We start from the raw sequence: 19097 nt of genomic DNA on the forward strand, positions 1-19097 counted from the left end.
AACAATATTTTCAACAATTGAAAATGACTATGTAAACAAAGAGCAAACCACTAATCAGATATTGCTAGAGTCTATACAAGCCGTTTTGTAAGTCAAAACTGTGAATCACAAGCACTGTATTTCCTCAAAGCTTCTTAATAAGAACCCACTTTTCAGTTGCTCCTTTAAGATCAATGAAAAGTCAGACTACTTCATAGATTTATAAATTGTCTAAACATTCGATTTGGCACTCTGAAGAACTGGAGTAAACTGGATGAACATAAGATGCTGTATGTAATGAAAATATATCAAGATATATTTGTAAACATTAATAAAGAATAACTTCTAATGTGACTGCAAACCTCAGAGCTATTGTGACTCCACAGTATTATTTCAAAAATGGTTTTAAATACTGAGGCATACAACCATCATTACTTCAGTAAAAAAGCAGACCTCAGGTAAGTGGTAAACAAGGACAATAATCTGCGGACTGACCAAGAAAGAGCACCTAAACTATTAACTCATTAGGGAAGCATGTTTCCCACTTGTAGCACTGAAATAAAGCCTTGTTGGCTTGATGGTTGAGGAACAGGTTCCCAGTAAGTACTCTAAAAGCTCATGCTGTTTGTAAAACTCATTGTTTTAAGCAACCGTTAATACAATTATGAAAATTGCCATAGACCCAATGATTTCAATGAGCATCTGGTAATTTCACACTTTGCCCTCTTTCATAACATTAAATACATTTGTCAAGGCTAAAAGAAAAGAGAACAATTAAAAAATCGAAGTATTCTACAGATCTTGATTCAGTGGTACATGCCACACAAACCCTCTCTGGAGAAAAAATGTTTTGCATTGTGGCCATTTTTGAGATGGAGCCTTTACACTGCAGCCATTTTCTGTGAACATTTTAACATTTTATTAATGAAATGTGTATACTACTGCAACTTCATAGCTTTATATAAGCTTCTTACATGATTGTATTTATATGATAGGAAATAAATTAGCAAGTCATCAAAGAGAGAAATAAGTTCTTGGTAACAATCCATCCTAGCTGGTTCTTGAGATCCAGCCTGTTATGAAACAATGATCTCTACCATCCATCTTAAAAACCTTTGCTGAAATCTGATACTTCAAAGATGTTCCATAACAAAATAAATTGTGACAGAATAGAGTATCATCATGACAGGAACAAATAAATCATCAGTTTATAAAAAGTGTTCTTGCATAATGAAATCATATGACATTTTTTTCTTTTCCAGCATAATTAGCTTTTCTATTACTTTCTTTATTTCGAACTATTGTTGAAAGACTTATTACCATTTTTTCATTTCCTCATCCCCTGTCTACAATTTATCTGTCTTCACAGCCTGAATGCCTCAAGGCAGAAAATGACAATTTTTCATGTAGCTAGCATGTTACGAGTGCCACTGAACACAACAAGAACCATTAGAGATTGTATGTTATTTCACCTTTTTCATAAGTCAACAAAAGAAGTATAGACTCCTGAACAAATCTCCTTACTGGTGCACCAGTTGTCTACGATGTGGGCCCACTGCTACATTACAGAGAGACGACTTCCCAGTAGGTATTCTCCTGCCCCACCATCCTCCAATGCTTGTTGCATGTTTTGAAGGCTTTTAAATTTCTTTTCAATTACAGAGTCTCATCAGATTTCCTAAACAGGCTCTAAGGAATGCTAGAATCATAGAAAGGCTTACTGAGTCCTCAAACAGAAACATGTAGACTATGGATCTGAAAACCTGTAATGGCTGCTTGAGATAATAGTATTCAGAACATTTTCTCTTCAACTTCCAGATGACAGCCCACATAAACATTTTTTATTTATCTCCAGACATCAGCCTTTCAAGCAAGAGTGACTTCAGGGCTGTGCTGCCAAACACATTAGTACTGTCTCCTCAGTGACTGGTTCCTACTGCTTCAGAAGATGTTGATAAACTACCAGGTACGCATTTGTTAGAGGCCAGAGGTAAAGACGTTTTTAACAAGGCCACTGAGATAGTCTGAGCCCTGGAGAAATATGTTCTCGTGATTGATGGGGGAGATACCTCAGTAGTTTTGTACCAGGTTGGACAGCCCAATACTCAGCAGTATTTGTGTGGAGAAGGCTGTTTTTCTGGGTAAGTCAGTCAACTACACAGTAAGAAAAACCACTGGAAAGATCTAGCCTTACTAACAAACAAAAAAATTCCTCATGACGTTTAATTATATTTCTTTCAGCTCTATGGTCAAAAAGTAAGCATGAATAAAAACATAATGCCTAACTTCACTGTGCAAACTGAGCAAAACGCAGGAAAAAACCAAACCATATAAGGGGCATAAAGTCTGTTACCCATATCCAAAGGATTTTAAATTCCTCAAACTCTTAAAAATTAGGTTCCTTTTTTTTCCCTCTTGCTGACAAAAACTAGGAATATTCTTCATACTCCTGCATGTTCTACCATATACTAGGCCCCCTTGTGTGAAAAAGAACACTTTCTTGGAAGCTGTAGACAACACAAGGATCAGGTACTGACTGACTAGAGAAGAAGACGGAGGAGACCACAGCTGCCACAGCGAGTGCTCTGCTGCACGACACGCAGAGCTGTCCTGGTCACACAGCACCTTCCACCAGACTGGAACCATATTGTCCCTGACCCAGCGCGATGGTGCGTTCAGTTATATGAACACACAGATCAATTCATTTTTGTAAAATTTGTTGTAGTGGGTACTTGCCACCACTCAGAACAATGGGAGAGACTCATCATGGGTCCTCAGTAGTAGATCAGTAAAAATACTTCTTACCTGTGACCCTTTCTTGCTACCCGGCAGATTAATTATGAGAGTTTTCCCTCTGATTCCACACACAGGTCTGAAAAGAAAGAAACCCAGAGTGAAATTCTGGCATGCAACTTCCTCCACTGTAGAAGCAAGAACAGAACATTTACGATAAATTCTATTATTTATCAGAATTTGTAAACTCTATTTCCAACATCTAAAAATGTTTGTTGATCATGTTCTTACGAAGCAGCTCAGGAGCAGCTTAGCTGAAAAAGCATCAAACAAGGCTGACAGTCTAACATTTGATTAACAGTATAAACACTGGCTAGATTTCCGTCTTTTTATATCTGTGTAGCTCTCTTAATTCTATTTTTACTTGCACCTAATACATCCTTTGATATAGTCCCTATTTGCTCATACACAGCGTTGCTTTATAATGTAATTGATTATGTCAAACACTATTTTCCTTGCCAGGTAGAAGTACTAAGATGACATAGTATTTTTATCTGGCCAGGGAAATAAATGTGTGTGCGTGTGGGTGTTAATTTTATTTTTTAATTTTATTTTAATTTTTAAAGATGCAACATAAGAAAAGCAGAGAGGGAAGTAGCTCTCAAGTGAAAATTGCACTTATCCAATCCATATCTAATTCTTCCTAACAGTCTTATCTTTCTCCTCAAAAAAAAAAGACGAAGCCACCTATCAAAGATGGAAGATTTTATTTTTTGTCTTTAGGGAATTCCTTTGGTCTTGATGCAGGGATGAAATTAGATACCCAAGTGCTGAATACTTTCTGTTTAGAGTTTGTCTTGTCCTCCTTTCAGCTAAATATTTTTCGAGAGAAAAAAATAAAATTATTGGATTTTATCTTGAGGTTGTAAAGAGTGCCTCCTGCCTTCTGCACTGTTTATGAAATGAGTGGTGAAAACCCCTGGGCTGGGATATAGAGATAAGAATAAAGTAAAAGGATGAAACCAAACCACAAAATACAGACGGTACAGTTAAGAGAAACTGTGTAACAATCTCTTCGTCAAACAAAAGCATGAGCCATACCTAAAGACAGAAAAGAAAAGAAAATAATCTCCTGAGAGAGTATTACCAAAAATTTTGAGCCAAAGGACATGGTTTGTGGGGTAGCCAACTTCCCTGGATTTCTTCTTATAGAAATAATTCTCAGTGATTAATATCATTTATTGGTAGCATGGCATTTTCTAGCAGGGAAGCAAATATTCCAGCGATAGCTCACAATTAAATGGCACAGAGACTGCTTTTGTGCCACAAAACAAGCTTCTGATGCCACACTCAAGCCCGCCTGAGGAGAAGTCTTGTTTTCAACTGGCAGCTTGAATGTTGCCTGACTCCCAGCCTCTGTTTTCCCCTATTCACTTCTTGCACACTATGTACCCTCAGTTAAGAAAGAATTCCAGGTAGCTGAGGCATGCTCTACTGCAACACAAAGATGAAGAGTCTGAGCTAAAGAAATGTGCTCATTTACTCTTGCAGTAGTCAAACTTGTAGAGTACAAACTCAATCCAGCAAATCCTGTATGTGAGATACAGCTTATGATAGATTCAAAATAAAAGAAATAGGAATTACCCACAGAGGAATTCAAATGAGTAGGAATTATATTTGGCAGATAGATCCTTTATTCTGCTTTAAATAATTTAGAACATCATAAGCTAAATAACCACTACAACCAACCAATAATAAAGAAGGACTAACCAGTAGCCATTCTTTTGAAAGCTACAAGTTTTGGCTGCCAACAATCATATCTAGTGGTCCAAGACAGAAATGGAGCTGCCAAAAATTCCTCAAGAGAGCATGCAAAAGTATGTAAAACTACCCAAGAACTGCATGGCTTGCAAAAAATATTGTTTGCGCTGACAACAGAAAAGCACAAAAAACGTGCGTGCACTGTGGGTAATTTGAGAGTTAAATTAATGGTATTCCTCCAAATGCCAAACAGTTGAGGAAGATGCTGTAGATCTCATTTTATGCTCAGGCTTGTGACACAGTGTACAGAAATTTTAAGAAAAAACAAAGAAGTCTGAGAAAGAATACAAACAGAAGCAAGGGAGTGGAAGGAAAAACAGGACATGGGAGAAATTAAAAAACGGATGTGGGAGGAAAGAAATACAGGTCTGATGCAGAAGTAGGAATGGAGAACATGATCTATGTAGGAAAGAAATACAATCTCTATGGGAAGAAATCAGGCTGGTAAAAGCAGAATAAATGGGCAAGAAGACAGAGTGCTTTAAAAAGCCTCAGTAAAGACTGGCATGGCATGGGTACTTGACTGGTAAGGAACTGGGTGAAAGGAAGAGATAATTCTGAGACAAGGACAGTTTTGGATGGTCACAGAGAGGAAAAGGAAAGACTTTCATGAAACACATAAAAAGGTCTATGACGCTTTAAGATACTCCCAGTGGGACCTCGGGACTGAATCCGAACTATGAGAGTCTCACTCCCCATCATTTGCCATGAAGTATCTGTGAATCCAGCCTACAAAGTGACTCACCACTTCCTAATGCTGGCCCATGGTCAGGAAGACAGCCTGTAACTTACAACAGTTTTTAAAAGTTCAGGTGATAAAATTCAACATGATTGACCTAACATTTCCAGTCCTGCAGGTGATTTACAGAAGTGGCAGCTTAATGTTGCATAATGGATCTTCTGCTTTAGTTTTTTTGAAAAGTCAAAGAAATTACACGCAAAATTATCAATCAGAACTTCATTTCAAAATTAAGCCAATGAGCGGTAGGCTTAGGAAAAGTGACATTTAATGTTACATATTTTGAAAAATTAGTCTCTACATTTCTCAAACTGTATACCTAAAATTAGTGTATGTTTTCAACCTCTCTTAATGTGTGCCTTAGTTCTCATGTCCAGGGGGGATTACAACACTACCTTCATTTGCAGAATTTTCTATTAAGATATATTAACAATTTGTGTCTTAGAATAACAAATGATATAAGAAAAATCCTAATGAGTCTGCATTCAAAGAAGATTCTGAATAAAGAACATCAAAACTGATACAGGATTACACAATAAGACAATCAAACCAAAAGTAAATTTCCTTCCTCCATCTGAAGCATTCACAGAGGAATACTACATGAGGTTGTAATCGTAAGACACACGCACAATCATGCAGAAATGAGATTGCACAAGAAACCATAAGGTTGTGATTTCATAACCTTTGCATACTTTATGATCTGACCAGTCTTATAAAAATAATGGACTTTTGCATGCTGACTACTTTTAGGCCTGAAGTCAACGTTTTCACTGAGAATTTTTTTAACACCTAATATGATTGCATCCAGTATCTTTGTAATGTTATCTCCCATCACTGTCATCAATCACTAGGGAAAGTGGCTGTAGTTTAAGGGACATTTTCTTGGTATGTGTACAGCAGAGTCAGGCTCCAATCCAGTATTGCCGTTACAACATCCCCTCAGGCATCCTGATCACACCACATCCTAAATCAAACCTGGCAGTGTCATCTAAATGGCTAGCCTCTTCTACATCTGAAACAGAACACCTAAATGAACCTTTCCTCTCCTAGTGGTAGTATTCTGCCATCCTCTCCCTTCAGATAAACATAAACTATGATAGAAAAATTATATCAGATAAAAAAATGAAAATACTTGTTAATTTGAACAGAATCTGAAGGTGTTACCTTCGTAATATTGCCCTTTCAGATATGTGATCTGAAAAATTTTATAATAAGTTGTTGAATCACTAAACCTCTCATTTAAATGTCCTTTAAAAATCCAAGTATCTGAATATGAAGTTGCAGATTTGAAAGTTCTTTATTTCTTATACAATTATTTTCTTGTTATACCCTCATTATACAATGAGGAATCGAATAACCTGTAACAGTCGTTGTTTCTTAGTTACCTTGAAATAATGTACAAGCACGAACTAGCTTATGAAAGACGTTTCGATTACTAAGTCTGTCATACGTAAAATGAGGCAAACTGAAAGAATAAAATAAAAATGAACTCCAGAAAGAATACAGGATAACAAGTGATGTCACTGATAAAGAAACACCAACAGGCAGAGAAACAGTTACTGATTATTTAGTAGGAAATATCGAACTCTAGGAATTGAAGTACTACATCTGAAAGTATCGGATAAAATACTATTTAACTTATTCAGAAAGCTTTTGTTGATATTGGAATAAAAGCAATATCAAACCAATACACTTATATTTATCAAGGGTGTTTTTTTTTGCTAAGGAAAGCATTTTAGTACTTGGTAAACAACATACAGAAGAATTCTTCACTTACCACCAAAATGTCACAGCTCTAGAATGAAAACACAGTTGTTTAACAGCATGCATCAATAATATCAATAAAATGGCACACAAAATACAAGAGGATACAGTTCCTAATAGAATTAAATGAGAAAATGCAATTACCACTCTTGGAATTCGGCCACTTCTCCGAAGTTAAAACTTCCAGTCTTGATAATAATGGTAATTTTCAGTTATTTGTCTATAGTCATTTCCTGACAACGTGTATTTCTAAGGAAACAGTTCACTTCATGTATTGCAGGAAATAGTCTTACCTAGAGAGCATGCCCAGAGGAGTAACATTAAGCGATCCCATCAGCATTGCCAGGGCCATCCCTGGGGCTTCTCGCTCTATTACCTCTTTAGTGGCCTGCAATCAAAGATTAAATAGCAAAGTGAGTGAAGAAGTACAAGGAAAAGAAAAACATGGAACCAGCTAAAATTTGGGTAAAAATGTGTCCTTTTTTGGTCTCTGCCAAGAGACGTCCTTGCTATATTTTCAGCACTCAAATATGTTAAAGAATTTTCTCTTGGTTGTATAAAATAGGGAAAGAAAGGGGTTGGGAAGAAGCACTGTCAGCTGTACTGTAAAGGCTCCTACAGAAAATGTGAAAAGTCAGGACGCTATATATATAGGAAGTGTTAACCAGCACCACATAAATAACAACTCCCTCCAACAGAAATGAAAGAATGTTTAGGAATAAACAAAGAAAAGACCAAATGTATCTGCCTTCTCTTCCTTATCAATCTCATGTGCATCTTCTCATTCAGATTTTCCCAGGCATGAGAAGAGTGAATCCGTCTGCACAGAAGACAGAAAAAAAAATTTGCAAAGGGAAGCCCATGTAGCAAGCAGGCAGGAAAAGAGTAAAGTAGTAATGCTAATGGCCAGAGGCTGACGCCTTCCCTTCTGATCATGTCAGCAAACCAGCAGTTCCACAGAGGCTGGTGGCTTTTATTCACAAGCGGTCCATATGCAGTGGGCATTGAGAACCCTGGAAGCACAGTCTGAAAATTCTTGTCTTTTTTTGCCCTTTTCCTGCACAGGGAATCAAATGGAAAATTATTTTTCTGGGATGCGCACAATCTTCCATCCTTCCTAACACAAATTTTTGCAAATGCACAATCTGTCCAGTCTCCCAGTCTCTAACTTTAGTGAGGACATGACACCTCAAATGCAGGTTACAGCCCTACCCTCCCTCCATCTCCCTCACAGTAGCTCCTCTACAGTGGATTGTCTTGTTTTGTGTTCTGAAACAAGATTCTAAGTTATGTGGAACAACTAAAATGTTAGCAATGCTTATAAAACTGTGAAATCCATTGTAAACCATCCAGCCAAACTACAATGCTTTGATGATACAGCTATCAAAACAGAAATAGAAAAGCGTATCTTAAATGTAAGGACACTCTGAATAAGCCAAATTTCCTTGGCAGTTTGATACAGCAAAAGAATAAAATGGAAGAAAACCAGTCAAATTATTTTCTGGGAAAGATTAGACTGTAAATCAAATCCTTGTACTTCTGTAAGTTCCTAGTTTACAAATAGAGAAACAAAGAAACAGAGAAGGAAAACAACAGAATTAACCCCAATGGTATCCCTATGAGAAGGATCCAGGACTCCTGTATCAGCTATAGAGCTAAAACTTACAGAACGCAACAAATAAAATTGAGAAAATATCCTTGAATATCAAGTGGCCGTATCCTCAAACATTGCCACTAACACTTAACATGTTTTAAAGGAATATGTCAGTATCAGAAGACATCAGACACAGCTATCGAGTAAACCTTCAGATCTTCTATGAATGAGTAAACTTGGTATGTGCTCAGTTGTGGGAAGCAGGAATGTTGCTTTATAGAAAACCAAGCAATTTTAAGTCAGTAGCTAAAACTATGGTCTCTTTTATTTGAAGCATAGCATGTTGGTTTTAGTATCTGCTATCCCCTACTCAGAAACAGAAAAGGGATATAAACACAACCCAGGGTCTGTCCTTCTACACAGAGGAAACGAGAAGAAGCAGGCTAGCAATGATGTAGACAAAACTAAAACCTCTCCACAGAGGGCCATTGCCTAAAGTTACCAGCTGAGGTATTAAATTATCAATCACATGAAAAAATTCTTAAGACTATCCATAGACCTGATGATTTCTATAGTATACAAAAATAACGCATTGCAACACTAAACAAACGCTGCTGATAACAAACAAGTTGGTGAAACATGGAATTCTGTGTGTACACATATATAGCAAGTCTGTATCTATGCCTTTTATGTCAGCTAATATAATGCTTCAAAGCTATTAAAATTGGTTTTAAATATAAAACGCATTTTGAGATTTCTTTTTGCCCTTGAGCACAGTGACACTTTGAAGATATCATTAGTTAATATTCTAAACAGGCTTCAAAGGTAGTACAAGATGCAAAAGAGTTCCATAAACAACAATCCTGCAGCTTAGGGAGTGCTCCAATGAAATTCAGGTCCATTCTCTAACTTCACAAGAAAAATGACCTTCACAAAATGTCACTGCTAGCAGGCAATGTGATTATTAAAAATGTATAGACTAAGCAACAAAATCTGAAAGGGCAGAAAGTCCAAACAGCAGCACAGCCCCCAATAGAAGTTTCTAAAAATACTTGTTTCAAAATATATATGCTTCTATTTATTACTGCAGGCAGACTTCTGCAAACAGGGGAATGCTTCCTGTTTTCATATTTGCAGCCTGACTGGATGGATGTAACCAAAAAAGGCTGTTGCTAAGTAAACAACTTTTACGGTGACATCTGCTCTTGCAATCAGCCACAGGAAAGTCCACTCTTGGGATGTCCCCAAATAACACAACTTAAAAGGTACAGTGTACAGGAACTGAAACCACCATCACACCGGGAAGCACACTCTTAATTAGCTATACATATATGAACAAAATAGCAGTACTGCAGTGATTTACAGATATGTTGTGTCTATCTGTAATAACTCTTGTTTCACCTAACAATGTACCAAAGTGCTAGTGGCTGGATTTTTTAAGACATCTTCCAGATTTGAAGGAAGGATGGAAATGAGATGGCAAAACTAGATTTTCACCTGTGTCCAGCTCAGGAGTTAACTGCTACCAACATCTACCTGCATGCACACTGTGAAAGAATGAGTCACTCAGCACCTTCATGTATTACCAGTGCTCTAGCAAGGCTAAATTAAGATTGTTAAACTTTGTTTCATGGCTAATTTTTTCTTGGTAGTCTCACCATCAGGCAGCTTTTCCCTGCTGCAGGGGGCCACAGTGTTGGCACAAAATGATTCACAAATCAAGGCTGTTGCCCCTGGCTCTCCTGCAACGGTGATGACGACACTACTCTGTGGGCAGAAGCAGGAAAAATGGCAAGCAGATTTCATCCAGAGCTGTCACACTGATGTCTTCACCAGGACTAAATCTATACACTGACTGCTCAAACCTAAGGCTGACAACTATATAAAAAGCAGGTGGACAATACTGCAATTTGCATAAAATATTAAAATGACAGCAAGCGTCTCCAGTTTCTCCCACATAAGGTGGTAGTGTCAAGAAGACAGACACATGCAAGATGGAGGTAGAAGAGAGGGGCTCTACAGCAGTGGGAACACGTGAAGGTAAAAGCAAGAGTTCAGGAGAGAGCCTGAAATGCAGAAAGGTCAGTTTGGAGATTGCAAAGAGGTCTGCAGTTTAGATGGGAGGTGGGAAAAAGGAAGCCTAAGTAGAAGGGAAGAACTACAGAGAGAGGTTCCAGCAGCAGGACTGTCAGAAGGACAGGGATGAGAGTAGAGCAAGGGGGCAAGTGGAGTGAGTGGGATGGAAATCAGACTGCACAAGGTGGCTCGGATGGACAGTACATGAGGGAGAACCTCAGGAGGAGAAAAAGGAAGACATGACATGACAGACATGTCAGGCTGTATGGGAACAAGAAAACAGGACTGAAATAAAACAGTAATTTCTACTCTAGAGAGGAGAAGTAGAGGTTAGCAAATTATTATTTCATGCAACTATTCAGGACTTACTAATAATGCCTAAAAGAGTAGTAGTTCTTCTATGTCATTGCTATATGAACGAACACAATTTATTTTAAAACACATTTTTGATTGTTTTTGAAGTGCCTTTTCATTGGAGTTAGGGCATTACGTTCCCAAACCAACTGATGTATTTTAAATGTCTTCGACGTAGTTGTGGTTGCTTAACAGATGGCCTGCTGCCAACTGGGTTCAGAGAGTTCTCTGCTGCTTCACTGCCTTTCTTTGCCTCCATAGAAACTGAGTTAGCTCAGTTCCTAACCTGTGGAAACCCTTCCAGGCAGCTTCTGGAGGATTTATCCACTGCAGACTGATTTAATTAGAAGACCTAGGACTACTCTTCTTAAAATGTTCAGAAATTCCTTATCTTTTTCTTTCAGGTATTAAACATAGCAAAGCTCGACCTCTTCATAGTAAGTAATGTTATGAGACATTTCATATGCTCTTCAGTAGTTTTGGGATGACAATATAGTTTTATCTCTTCAACTAAAATGCAAACATGAGACTGAAAAGTCATAACAGACTGCCCCTGTTGAAAATATTATTTCTGTTGAAAAAGTTCAAATCTATGACACTGCACAGCATATTATAAAGCTATTTATGCAAATTAATGGACAAATTTGCAGATAATTTATATTTAACAGACTACATAATTAACATAGACAACATTTTATTACCTATTTGAGCTTTCCATTGAAAGTGGAAGTCTTGGAAAGGCCTAACCAAAGAAACACCTACATATCCTCTGCAACAGAGCTCACAGACCACAGTCAAACCTCAGAAGACTGGACAAAGAACTATGGAGACAGATCAGTCAAATGTGCAACAAAAATGTCAGTCATTTTCTTTCAACCAGTTGTTTAAAAAATGTATATTTTAGGAAGAAAAAATTGGATGTCTCGGCTTGGAAATGAGATACCTTCTTCAAGGCTATTCAGTAAACGTGTGCCTGTAACTTCTATTCACAAGTCAGTTCTTTCAGCTTATTCTCTACTTCCCTACTCATATTTTGCAGGGGAGAGAATAGAGCTTACATGGAGCTAGACTGATTAGAGATTCTTGCCTAAAAAATCACATATCTGTTTCTTCTCTTAGTACAACAAGAAATACGATTGCAGCAGCTGGTTTCTTTCAAGACACTGAAAAGTTTTTGGATAAGGATCAGTTTTGAGTCACTTTTTCTTACCATCATGCCGTCTTCCCTTGAATTTTTCTTATTCCCCATCCCCAATAACCTGTGTCATGATATTTTGTGTCTTTTTTATGGACGGAAGGCTTGACAGGAACCATGCTCTCTGATGTTCTCCAAAATCAAACTTCTTTGGCTAATTGCTCAGTTAATTCGACAAATGGATAAAACTGATTACATACGCTATTGCTGCAAAGCAACCAAAGTCAAGCAGGCTTGTAAAAATCTCTCAACTTGTCATCAAAGTTAATGACTTTCTAACAACATAGCGGCCCAAACACATCATTGGGGTGCTGCAGCCAGAGATACACCATGCAGTGGCTGTCCTTTCACATGTATGCAATTAGCATTATCACTGACTTCTCTATATCAAATTATTAATAGTTGTCACAGAACCTTTGTCAAGAGTGCCCTGCATCCAGAGAGCAATGAATAGCTGCTTCTGGACAGGGTGGATCCCAGAAGTAGGTGTTTGCTGTCATTCTGAAGCTTTTGACAGATTCACACCCATACCAATGAACGTGGCCATACATACCTTGAAAGTAACAGCCTGACAGTCACTGTTTCCTCAAAAATAAACTATCCATGAGTGCTAATGATGTGGGCCTGTAAAAACCCATCAACTGTTTTATAGTCCAACCAATTGCTATGTTTGGGCTCACAGGAGGGCCTGGTGGTGGCTAGGCAGACATCAGGCCAGTCCTGCGCTTGGTGTATGTGTTTGATCCTCCTCGTGAAGTGACCACCCAGGATTCTGTTGATTTTCCTGTACAGTAAGAAACTCAGCCTGAGTCTGGTCAGCCTCCATTTTGATGTTCCTGTTGAGTCTTTTTGATTTTAAATGCTGCCAGGTGTGTCAGACACACATAGCCACATACTGAGAGCTCTCCCAGGCTTGTACAGCATTACTTTACATAAAATAACACAAAACATGTCTAAATGTATTAGCATGGCTTACTCTTATAACCTTTCCCTCCTACCAATGGTGAGCTTGTTTCATATTCCTCCAATAACTGACATGATTATATGTTCTTTTTCCTCTTCTTCTCTTACCTCAAATCTACAAACAGCCGAAGGTGGATGAAACCCTGATGAATGCAGCCAGCTAAAAACGAACTATACAAACTGCATGCACCTATAATGCATTTCCATTGACGATAATTCTGCAGCCCAAGAATGTTGATTTTAAGTTTGCTTGCACTCTCCGTGTATTTGCAGTGACTCTGCAAGATCCAAGATCCCAAACTTCACAGAACGACCCTACAGAATTTATCTGGGTGAGGAACAGAAGTGACACAGCAATAAGTGTTGTTAGACAGAATACGAACTCTGCTTTCTCTGTTTCTCCCCACGTCCATGACAATTCTAACAGTACAATGCCACTGTGTATACGATCATAAAAAGCAACTGGCTGGTAGAAGTACCTCTGACAATACTCAATGACTCAATGAGTGACCAAGTCATGCATATATTTCATACTCCAATGCTAGTTAATTTTGTAAACAAATAATCACCTAAATGTATATTAGTTAATAAATATTTTAGTATTTATTGTAATTTTACTTACAAGACCTTGTTTTCTTCAACTGAAATCAAACTAATCAAAAGATTTACTTTGTATCACCCAGTTTCATTTCTGCTTACAGTTTGCAAAACATTTTGGGGAAGATTTTCTCCATTTTTATACACAAGAAAGAAGCTGAAAATGCAATGAATACACTAGAAAAAGCAACGTTGTGGAATTTGTAACTTGTTCCTGCACCTCAGCAGGTTTTTAACTATGTAATTTTTTATCTAAACCTGGTTCACTTGATTTACAAAAACTTCACAGATCACTGATTTGCCTACTTCATTTGAGTAACAGAAATGTTAGTGAAATTGCTGTATCTGGGCAACCAAACCATGTGTGTCTTCTAAATATCACTTCTAATATATATTAAGTGCTGATAATAATATAACAATAATTTTAATTGTGATTGCTAAGTTTTAAGATGGTAAATGGGCATAAGATATTTATGCCATACAAACTGATCTTGATTTTATGATACTGCCCAACCCCATACATTGTCATAAAAACAACAGAACAATCATTTTTAGAAACAGCTACCCAAACAAAGCAAATGCTCACTAAATGCTTTCTGCACTGCGAGGAATGCATTTGGGCTCTGTGAAGATGTACGCAGCCCACCAGATACGGTACGTCACAGCTGTGCAACGGTGTGTGCTATGCTGGTGTCGAAAGGCAGAGAATCTGCAGAGGGGCAGAGATTAGGAAGATCAGCTTGTTAAAACAACAGCTGGAAACAAGCCACCACACTTGCCTACAGAGAAGGGTCAGGTGCCCAACACTTCTTTTTTCGGGCCCTTTTCACATGCAAGCTGCTGCACTTCCCACTTCATAAGAATGAATCCCTTGCTGTTCAATAACGGTAGTACAGCTGAAGACTTGCTGGTAAAGGTAGCAACACCATTCTGCTATTACAAAAACACTTTTTAAAGTTTATTTATCAATCATTATTATTTTAAGTTTCCCCTCAGTTACTTCCAACTGCTTTGTATTTAATATAAAATGTAAACATCTACACAACCCATCACAACTATTGCAAAATTCTTTAAAATTTGAAGTAGAACAAAACCTGAGAAGTAAACATTTTGTTCTCTGCAAATCACAGAATCATACAGCAGAAATTAGAGAAATGAGTATCAATAGGAGTATCAATAACAACTATACAATTAATACAACTGACAATGCAAAGAGCTTTAACTAACAATATAGTAACTAGGGAGCCTTGTGTCATTAAAAAAATATTAGAGTATGTTTGGGATTGGAAGGGACCTCAAAAGATCATCTAGTCCAATCACCCTGCTGGAGCAGGAACGCCTAGGAGAGGTCGCACAGGAACGTGTCCAGGCGGGCTTTGAATGTCTCCAGGGAAGGAGACTCCACAACCCCCCTGGGCAGCCTGTTCCAGTGCTCTGTCACCCTCACTGAGAAGAAGTTCTTTCTCAAATTTAAGTGGAACCTCTTGTGTCCCAGCTTGATCCCATTACCCCTTGTCCTATCATTGTTTGCCACTGAGAAGAGCCTGGCTCCATCCTCGTGGCACTCACCCTTTATATATTTATAAACATTAATAAGGTCACCCCTCAGTCTCCTCCAAACTAAAGAGACCCAGCTCCCTCAGCCTTTCCTCATAAGGGAGATGCTCCACTCCCTTAATCATCTTTGTTGCCCTGCGCTGGACCCTCTCCAGCAGTTCCCTGTCCTTCTGGAACTGAGGGGCCCAGAACTGGACACAATATTCCAGATGGGGTCTCACCAGGGCGGAGTAGAGGGGAAGGAGGACCTCTCTTGATCTACCGACCACCCCCCTTCTAATACACCCCAGGATGCCATTGGCGTTCCTGGCCACACGGGCACAGTGCTGGCTCATGGTCATCCTGCTGTCCACCAGGACCCCCAGGTCCTTTTCCGCTACACTGCTCTCTAATATGTAATTTCCCAACCTATACTGGAACCTGGGGTTGTTCCTGCCCAGATGCAGGACTCTACACTTTCCCTTGTTAAATTCCATCAGGTTATTCCCGGCCCAACTCTCCAGCCTGTCCAGGTCTCGCTGGATGGCAGCACAGCCTTCTGGCGTGTCAGCCACTCCTCCCAGCTTGGTGTCATCAGCAAACTTGCTGATAGTACACTCAATTCCCTCGTCCAAATCGTTAACGAATATATTGGCCCCAGTACTGACCCCTGAGGCACTCCACTAGATACTGGCCTCCAACTGGACTCTGCACCATTGACCACCACTCTCTGGCTTCTCTCTTTAAGCCAGTTTGCAACCCACCTCACTACTCTATTGTCTAGACCACACCTCCTCAATTTAGCTGTGAGGATGCTGTGAGGGACTGTGTCAAAGGCTTTACTGAAGTCAAGGTAGACCACATCCACCGCTCTGCCATCATCCATCCACCTTGTTACATTCTCATAAAAGGCTATGAGGTTGGTCAAGCATGACTTACCCTTGGTAAAGCCATGCTGACTGCCCCTAATGACCCTCTTATCCCTGATATGCCTTGAGATGACACCAAGGATAAGCTGTTCCATTACTTTCCCAGTTATGTGTACTATCTTCTAGACTATATGTCTATGCCAAAGGGGAGTCAGGGTATAGTTAGCTTCATTCAATACAAAACTAGAGCCAAAATTATAGTCTTTATACATACGGAGGAGAATAAAAAGTATATTAACCAATCAAGTCTAGAACTACATAAGAGAAACAAACTTGTAACTTTTGCTTAGTTGTGATATTAGTATCACAGGAAGAGAACAGATCCTACTCTTTAGAGATCCTCATCAGTTCACACAAAGAATGAGGCCACCAGGTAGGAGAGTATGCCAATTTCTCTTAAGAACTTGTCCAATTTCTTGAGCAGTGAGAGAATCAAAAGTTTTAACTTGTAATTTCACTTCTCTAAGTAAGTAATTTGGCAATGGTTTAGCTCTAAAACATCTGCTACTGAGATTGAGATGTGGAGCTCTCTTCTTTTGAGAACGTTGCCTGTTGTTTCCTATCATTTGCTACCTTCTGCCAAGAACAAATATCACCTATGAAATATTTGTATTTCTGGAAATCCAGTTAATTTCTGCCACAGGTAAAGTAGTACCTTCAAACAATTTCAGATCTCAAATCATCAATGTTGACTATTAGGAAAAAAAAAAAAAAAAAAAAAAAAAAGGAAAAAAAATCCTTCCTAAAATACACTACAAAGGGTGGACTACTGAGTGATACATTTTCGAGGATATACCATGGCAATACAAGAATTACAAGAAGTACTTTACTTTCTCTTAAGGTCCTCTTACACAGTATCTTTACTCCTCAAGTAAATGATAAAGCATGGCTAACAACAACAGCTTTAAACTACTTCTGCCACAACCCAAAAAACCACAGAAAGTGTTCTTCAGTGAGATCCAGTGAAGTGATTCCTGTGTTCAGAGTCTGAACAGTTGCCGATTTAAGTACACGTGAACGATGCATTCATTGGAACTGAACAACTGAACAGATTTTGAAAGCCAGAGTGACCTACTGTGCATTCTGTCAAACACCTTCCTATACAGGATTAACTAACTCCTGGTACAAATCACTATTTTTATTTTTTTTCCCTCCACGATTCTCAAGGAAACAATGGGATGAGAAGGTTTCTCAAGAAGACAGAAAGTGCTGTGTTGAGACTGCTGCAGCACAGAGCACTGAAACAGAAGACAGCAGAATTCCTAATCTACACTGAATGAGGAATATTAAATATACCAAGTTTACCTTTTCCTGTGGAATTTGATTTTACTATCTAATTAATGGTTTACAATACTTAATAATAACAGCTAAAAATATAACGAAATCCAGTATTAAAATATATTCTCTTTATTTCACTGTTCACAAGACCTTTTCTAAACACATTTCTGTATCTAACCCACCAGTTTCTTCTAGTTTTAGATGACACTACAGTACCTGTCATGCACCAGCTAAAACCAGTTCAGTCATTTATTGACACTCCTCAGCTGTGCCACAGTCATGTTTTTGACACGACTTTCCATTGTATAGACAAATTCTGTTGGTTTACTTCCTAACTGCTCAACTCTTCTTAAGTTTGAAACCCTGAAGTTCCTACAATGTAGGCACCTTTTCATTAATATAGATATAGCGAGACAGGTATATAAGCACCTCCCCTCACATACACTTCTGCTGTGCTTGATGCAGAACACCAGGTTGTGCAGAAAAATCTTTTTGCTTTTAACAAAATTCACCCTGTCCCCAGACTTTTTCAGAAGCTTGATTTTTATCCTAGCAGTGTATGAGTGGACCACTGAGAAATTAGTAGCTTTTAACAGCTGGTAAGGCAGAAGAGATTCTTAGATAGGCACAGGGAACAGGTTAGTTCTTCCTCTGTGTACTTAAAATGTACACAGGACTTGACTCTTGCAATAAATGCTAAGCAGCTCACCATCAGAGCAACCGTAGTGATTCAGAGAACAGCAACTACAAACATCACAGCTCTAAGCAGATTAACTGACACACACAAAACAATCAGACAGCAGTATCTCTATAGCATGTATAATGAAAGACTAATTCGGAATAACATAGAAATCATATGTATCTAAGGTTAGCTGCAAAATACTGTATGTGTCTGATTAAACAAGTTAAATAAAAAATCCTCATTTTAAAAAAGCTATCAAGGGAAAGAAACAAAGATACAAAATGTTTCTAGGGAAAATATTAAGCTGCCTTAACAATGTGACAAACTATTAATTGAGGAAAAACTCACAAATTCCAGCTAGGATAGTAAATCCATCTTGCTTTAACAAGTCAAAACTCTGCTGTCACAGACTCCCTCTCGCCAGTAAAGCGCGATGATCAGTTAACAGCAGCTTCTCATTAAGATGCTGCAGGAAACCAAATCCCTGGGAGAGGCAGACATCTAAAAGAACTTTGTGCCTTTCTCTGTTCTCATCCCAGGAGCCAACAGTGCTGAACACAGAAATCAGTAAAACTTGCATCAACTGAAGAAGAGTTTCAGAGAGACCACAGTTTTAGACTTTGTGGTTCATGGATTAATTCCATATACCACTGGATACATAAGTACTATTTGGTTTGAAAGAAAGAACTGGTCAGCTCGTAGAAAGCAGTGGCAATAACCCAGTCATTCTTCACTCTTGAAAAGGGAGCTGTAGGCTTAAAACTCAGGCAAAAAAGCAGCACTACGTGTACATTTCATTTAGCTTTGAAATCTGCAAGATCCACTGCTTGGGTGATGTACAGGATTGCAACACTACA

The 19097-nt window shown here is 38.4% G+C and overlaps 1 protein-coding gene across 13 annotated transcripts in view; it reads right to left on the minus strand.

Annotated features, from left to right (window-relative positions):
• GPHN (gephyrin) overlaps window positions 1-19097 on the minus strand; it is a 293554-nt gene that overhangs the window by 111201 nt on the left and 163256 nt on the right. For all 13 annotated transcript variants that reach the window (XR_011739363.1, XR_011739362.1, XM_071809320.1 and 10 more), the window contains 2 exons: window positions 7330-7424; window positions 2785-2851 (listed from right to left, as the gene is read on the minus strand). Coding sequence is in view for 11 of the 13 variants with exons in the window: in XM_071809320.1 (XP_071665421.1) it covers window positions 2785-2851; window positions 7330-7424 (162 nt within the window). In the remaining 2 variants the exon portion in view is untranslated. The remainder of the gene's footprint in view (window positions 1-2784; window positions 2852-7329; window positions 7425-19097) is intronic.

This window comes from Patagioenas fasciata, chromosome 5, assembly GCF_037038585.1.
Source record: "Patagioenas fasciata isolate bPatFas1 chromosome 5, bPatFas1.hap1, whole genome shotgun sequence".
Classification (NCBI taxonomy): domain Eukaryota; kingdom Metazoa; phylum Chordata; class Aves; order Columbiformes; family Columbidae; genus Patagioenas; species Patagioenas fasciata.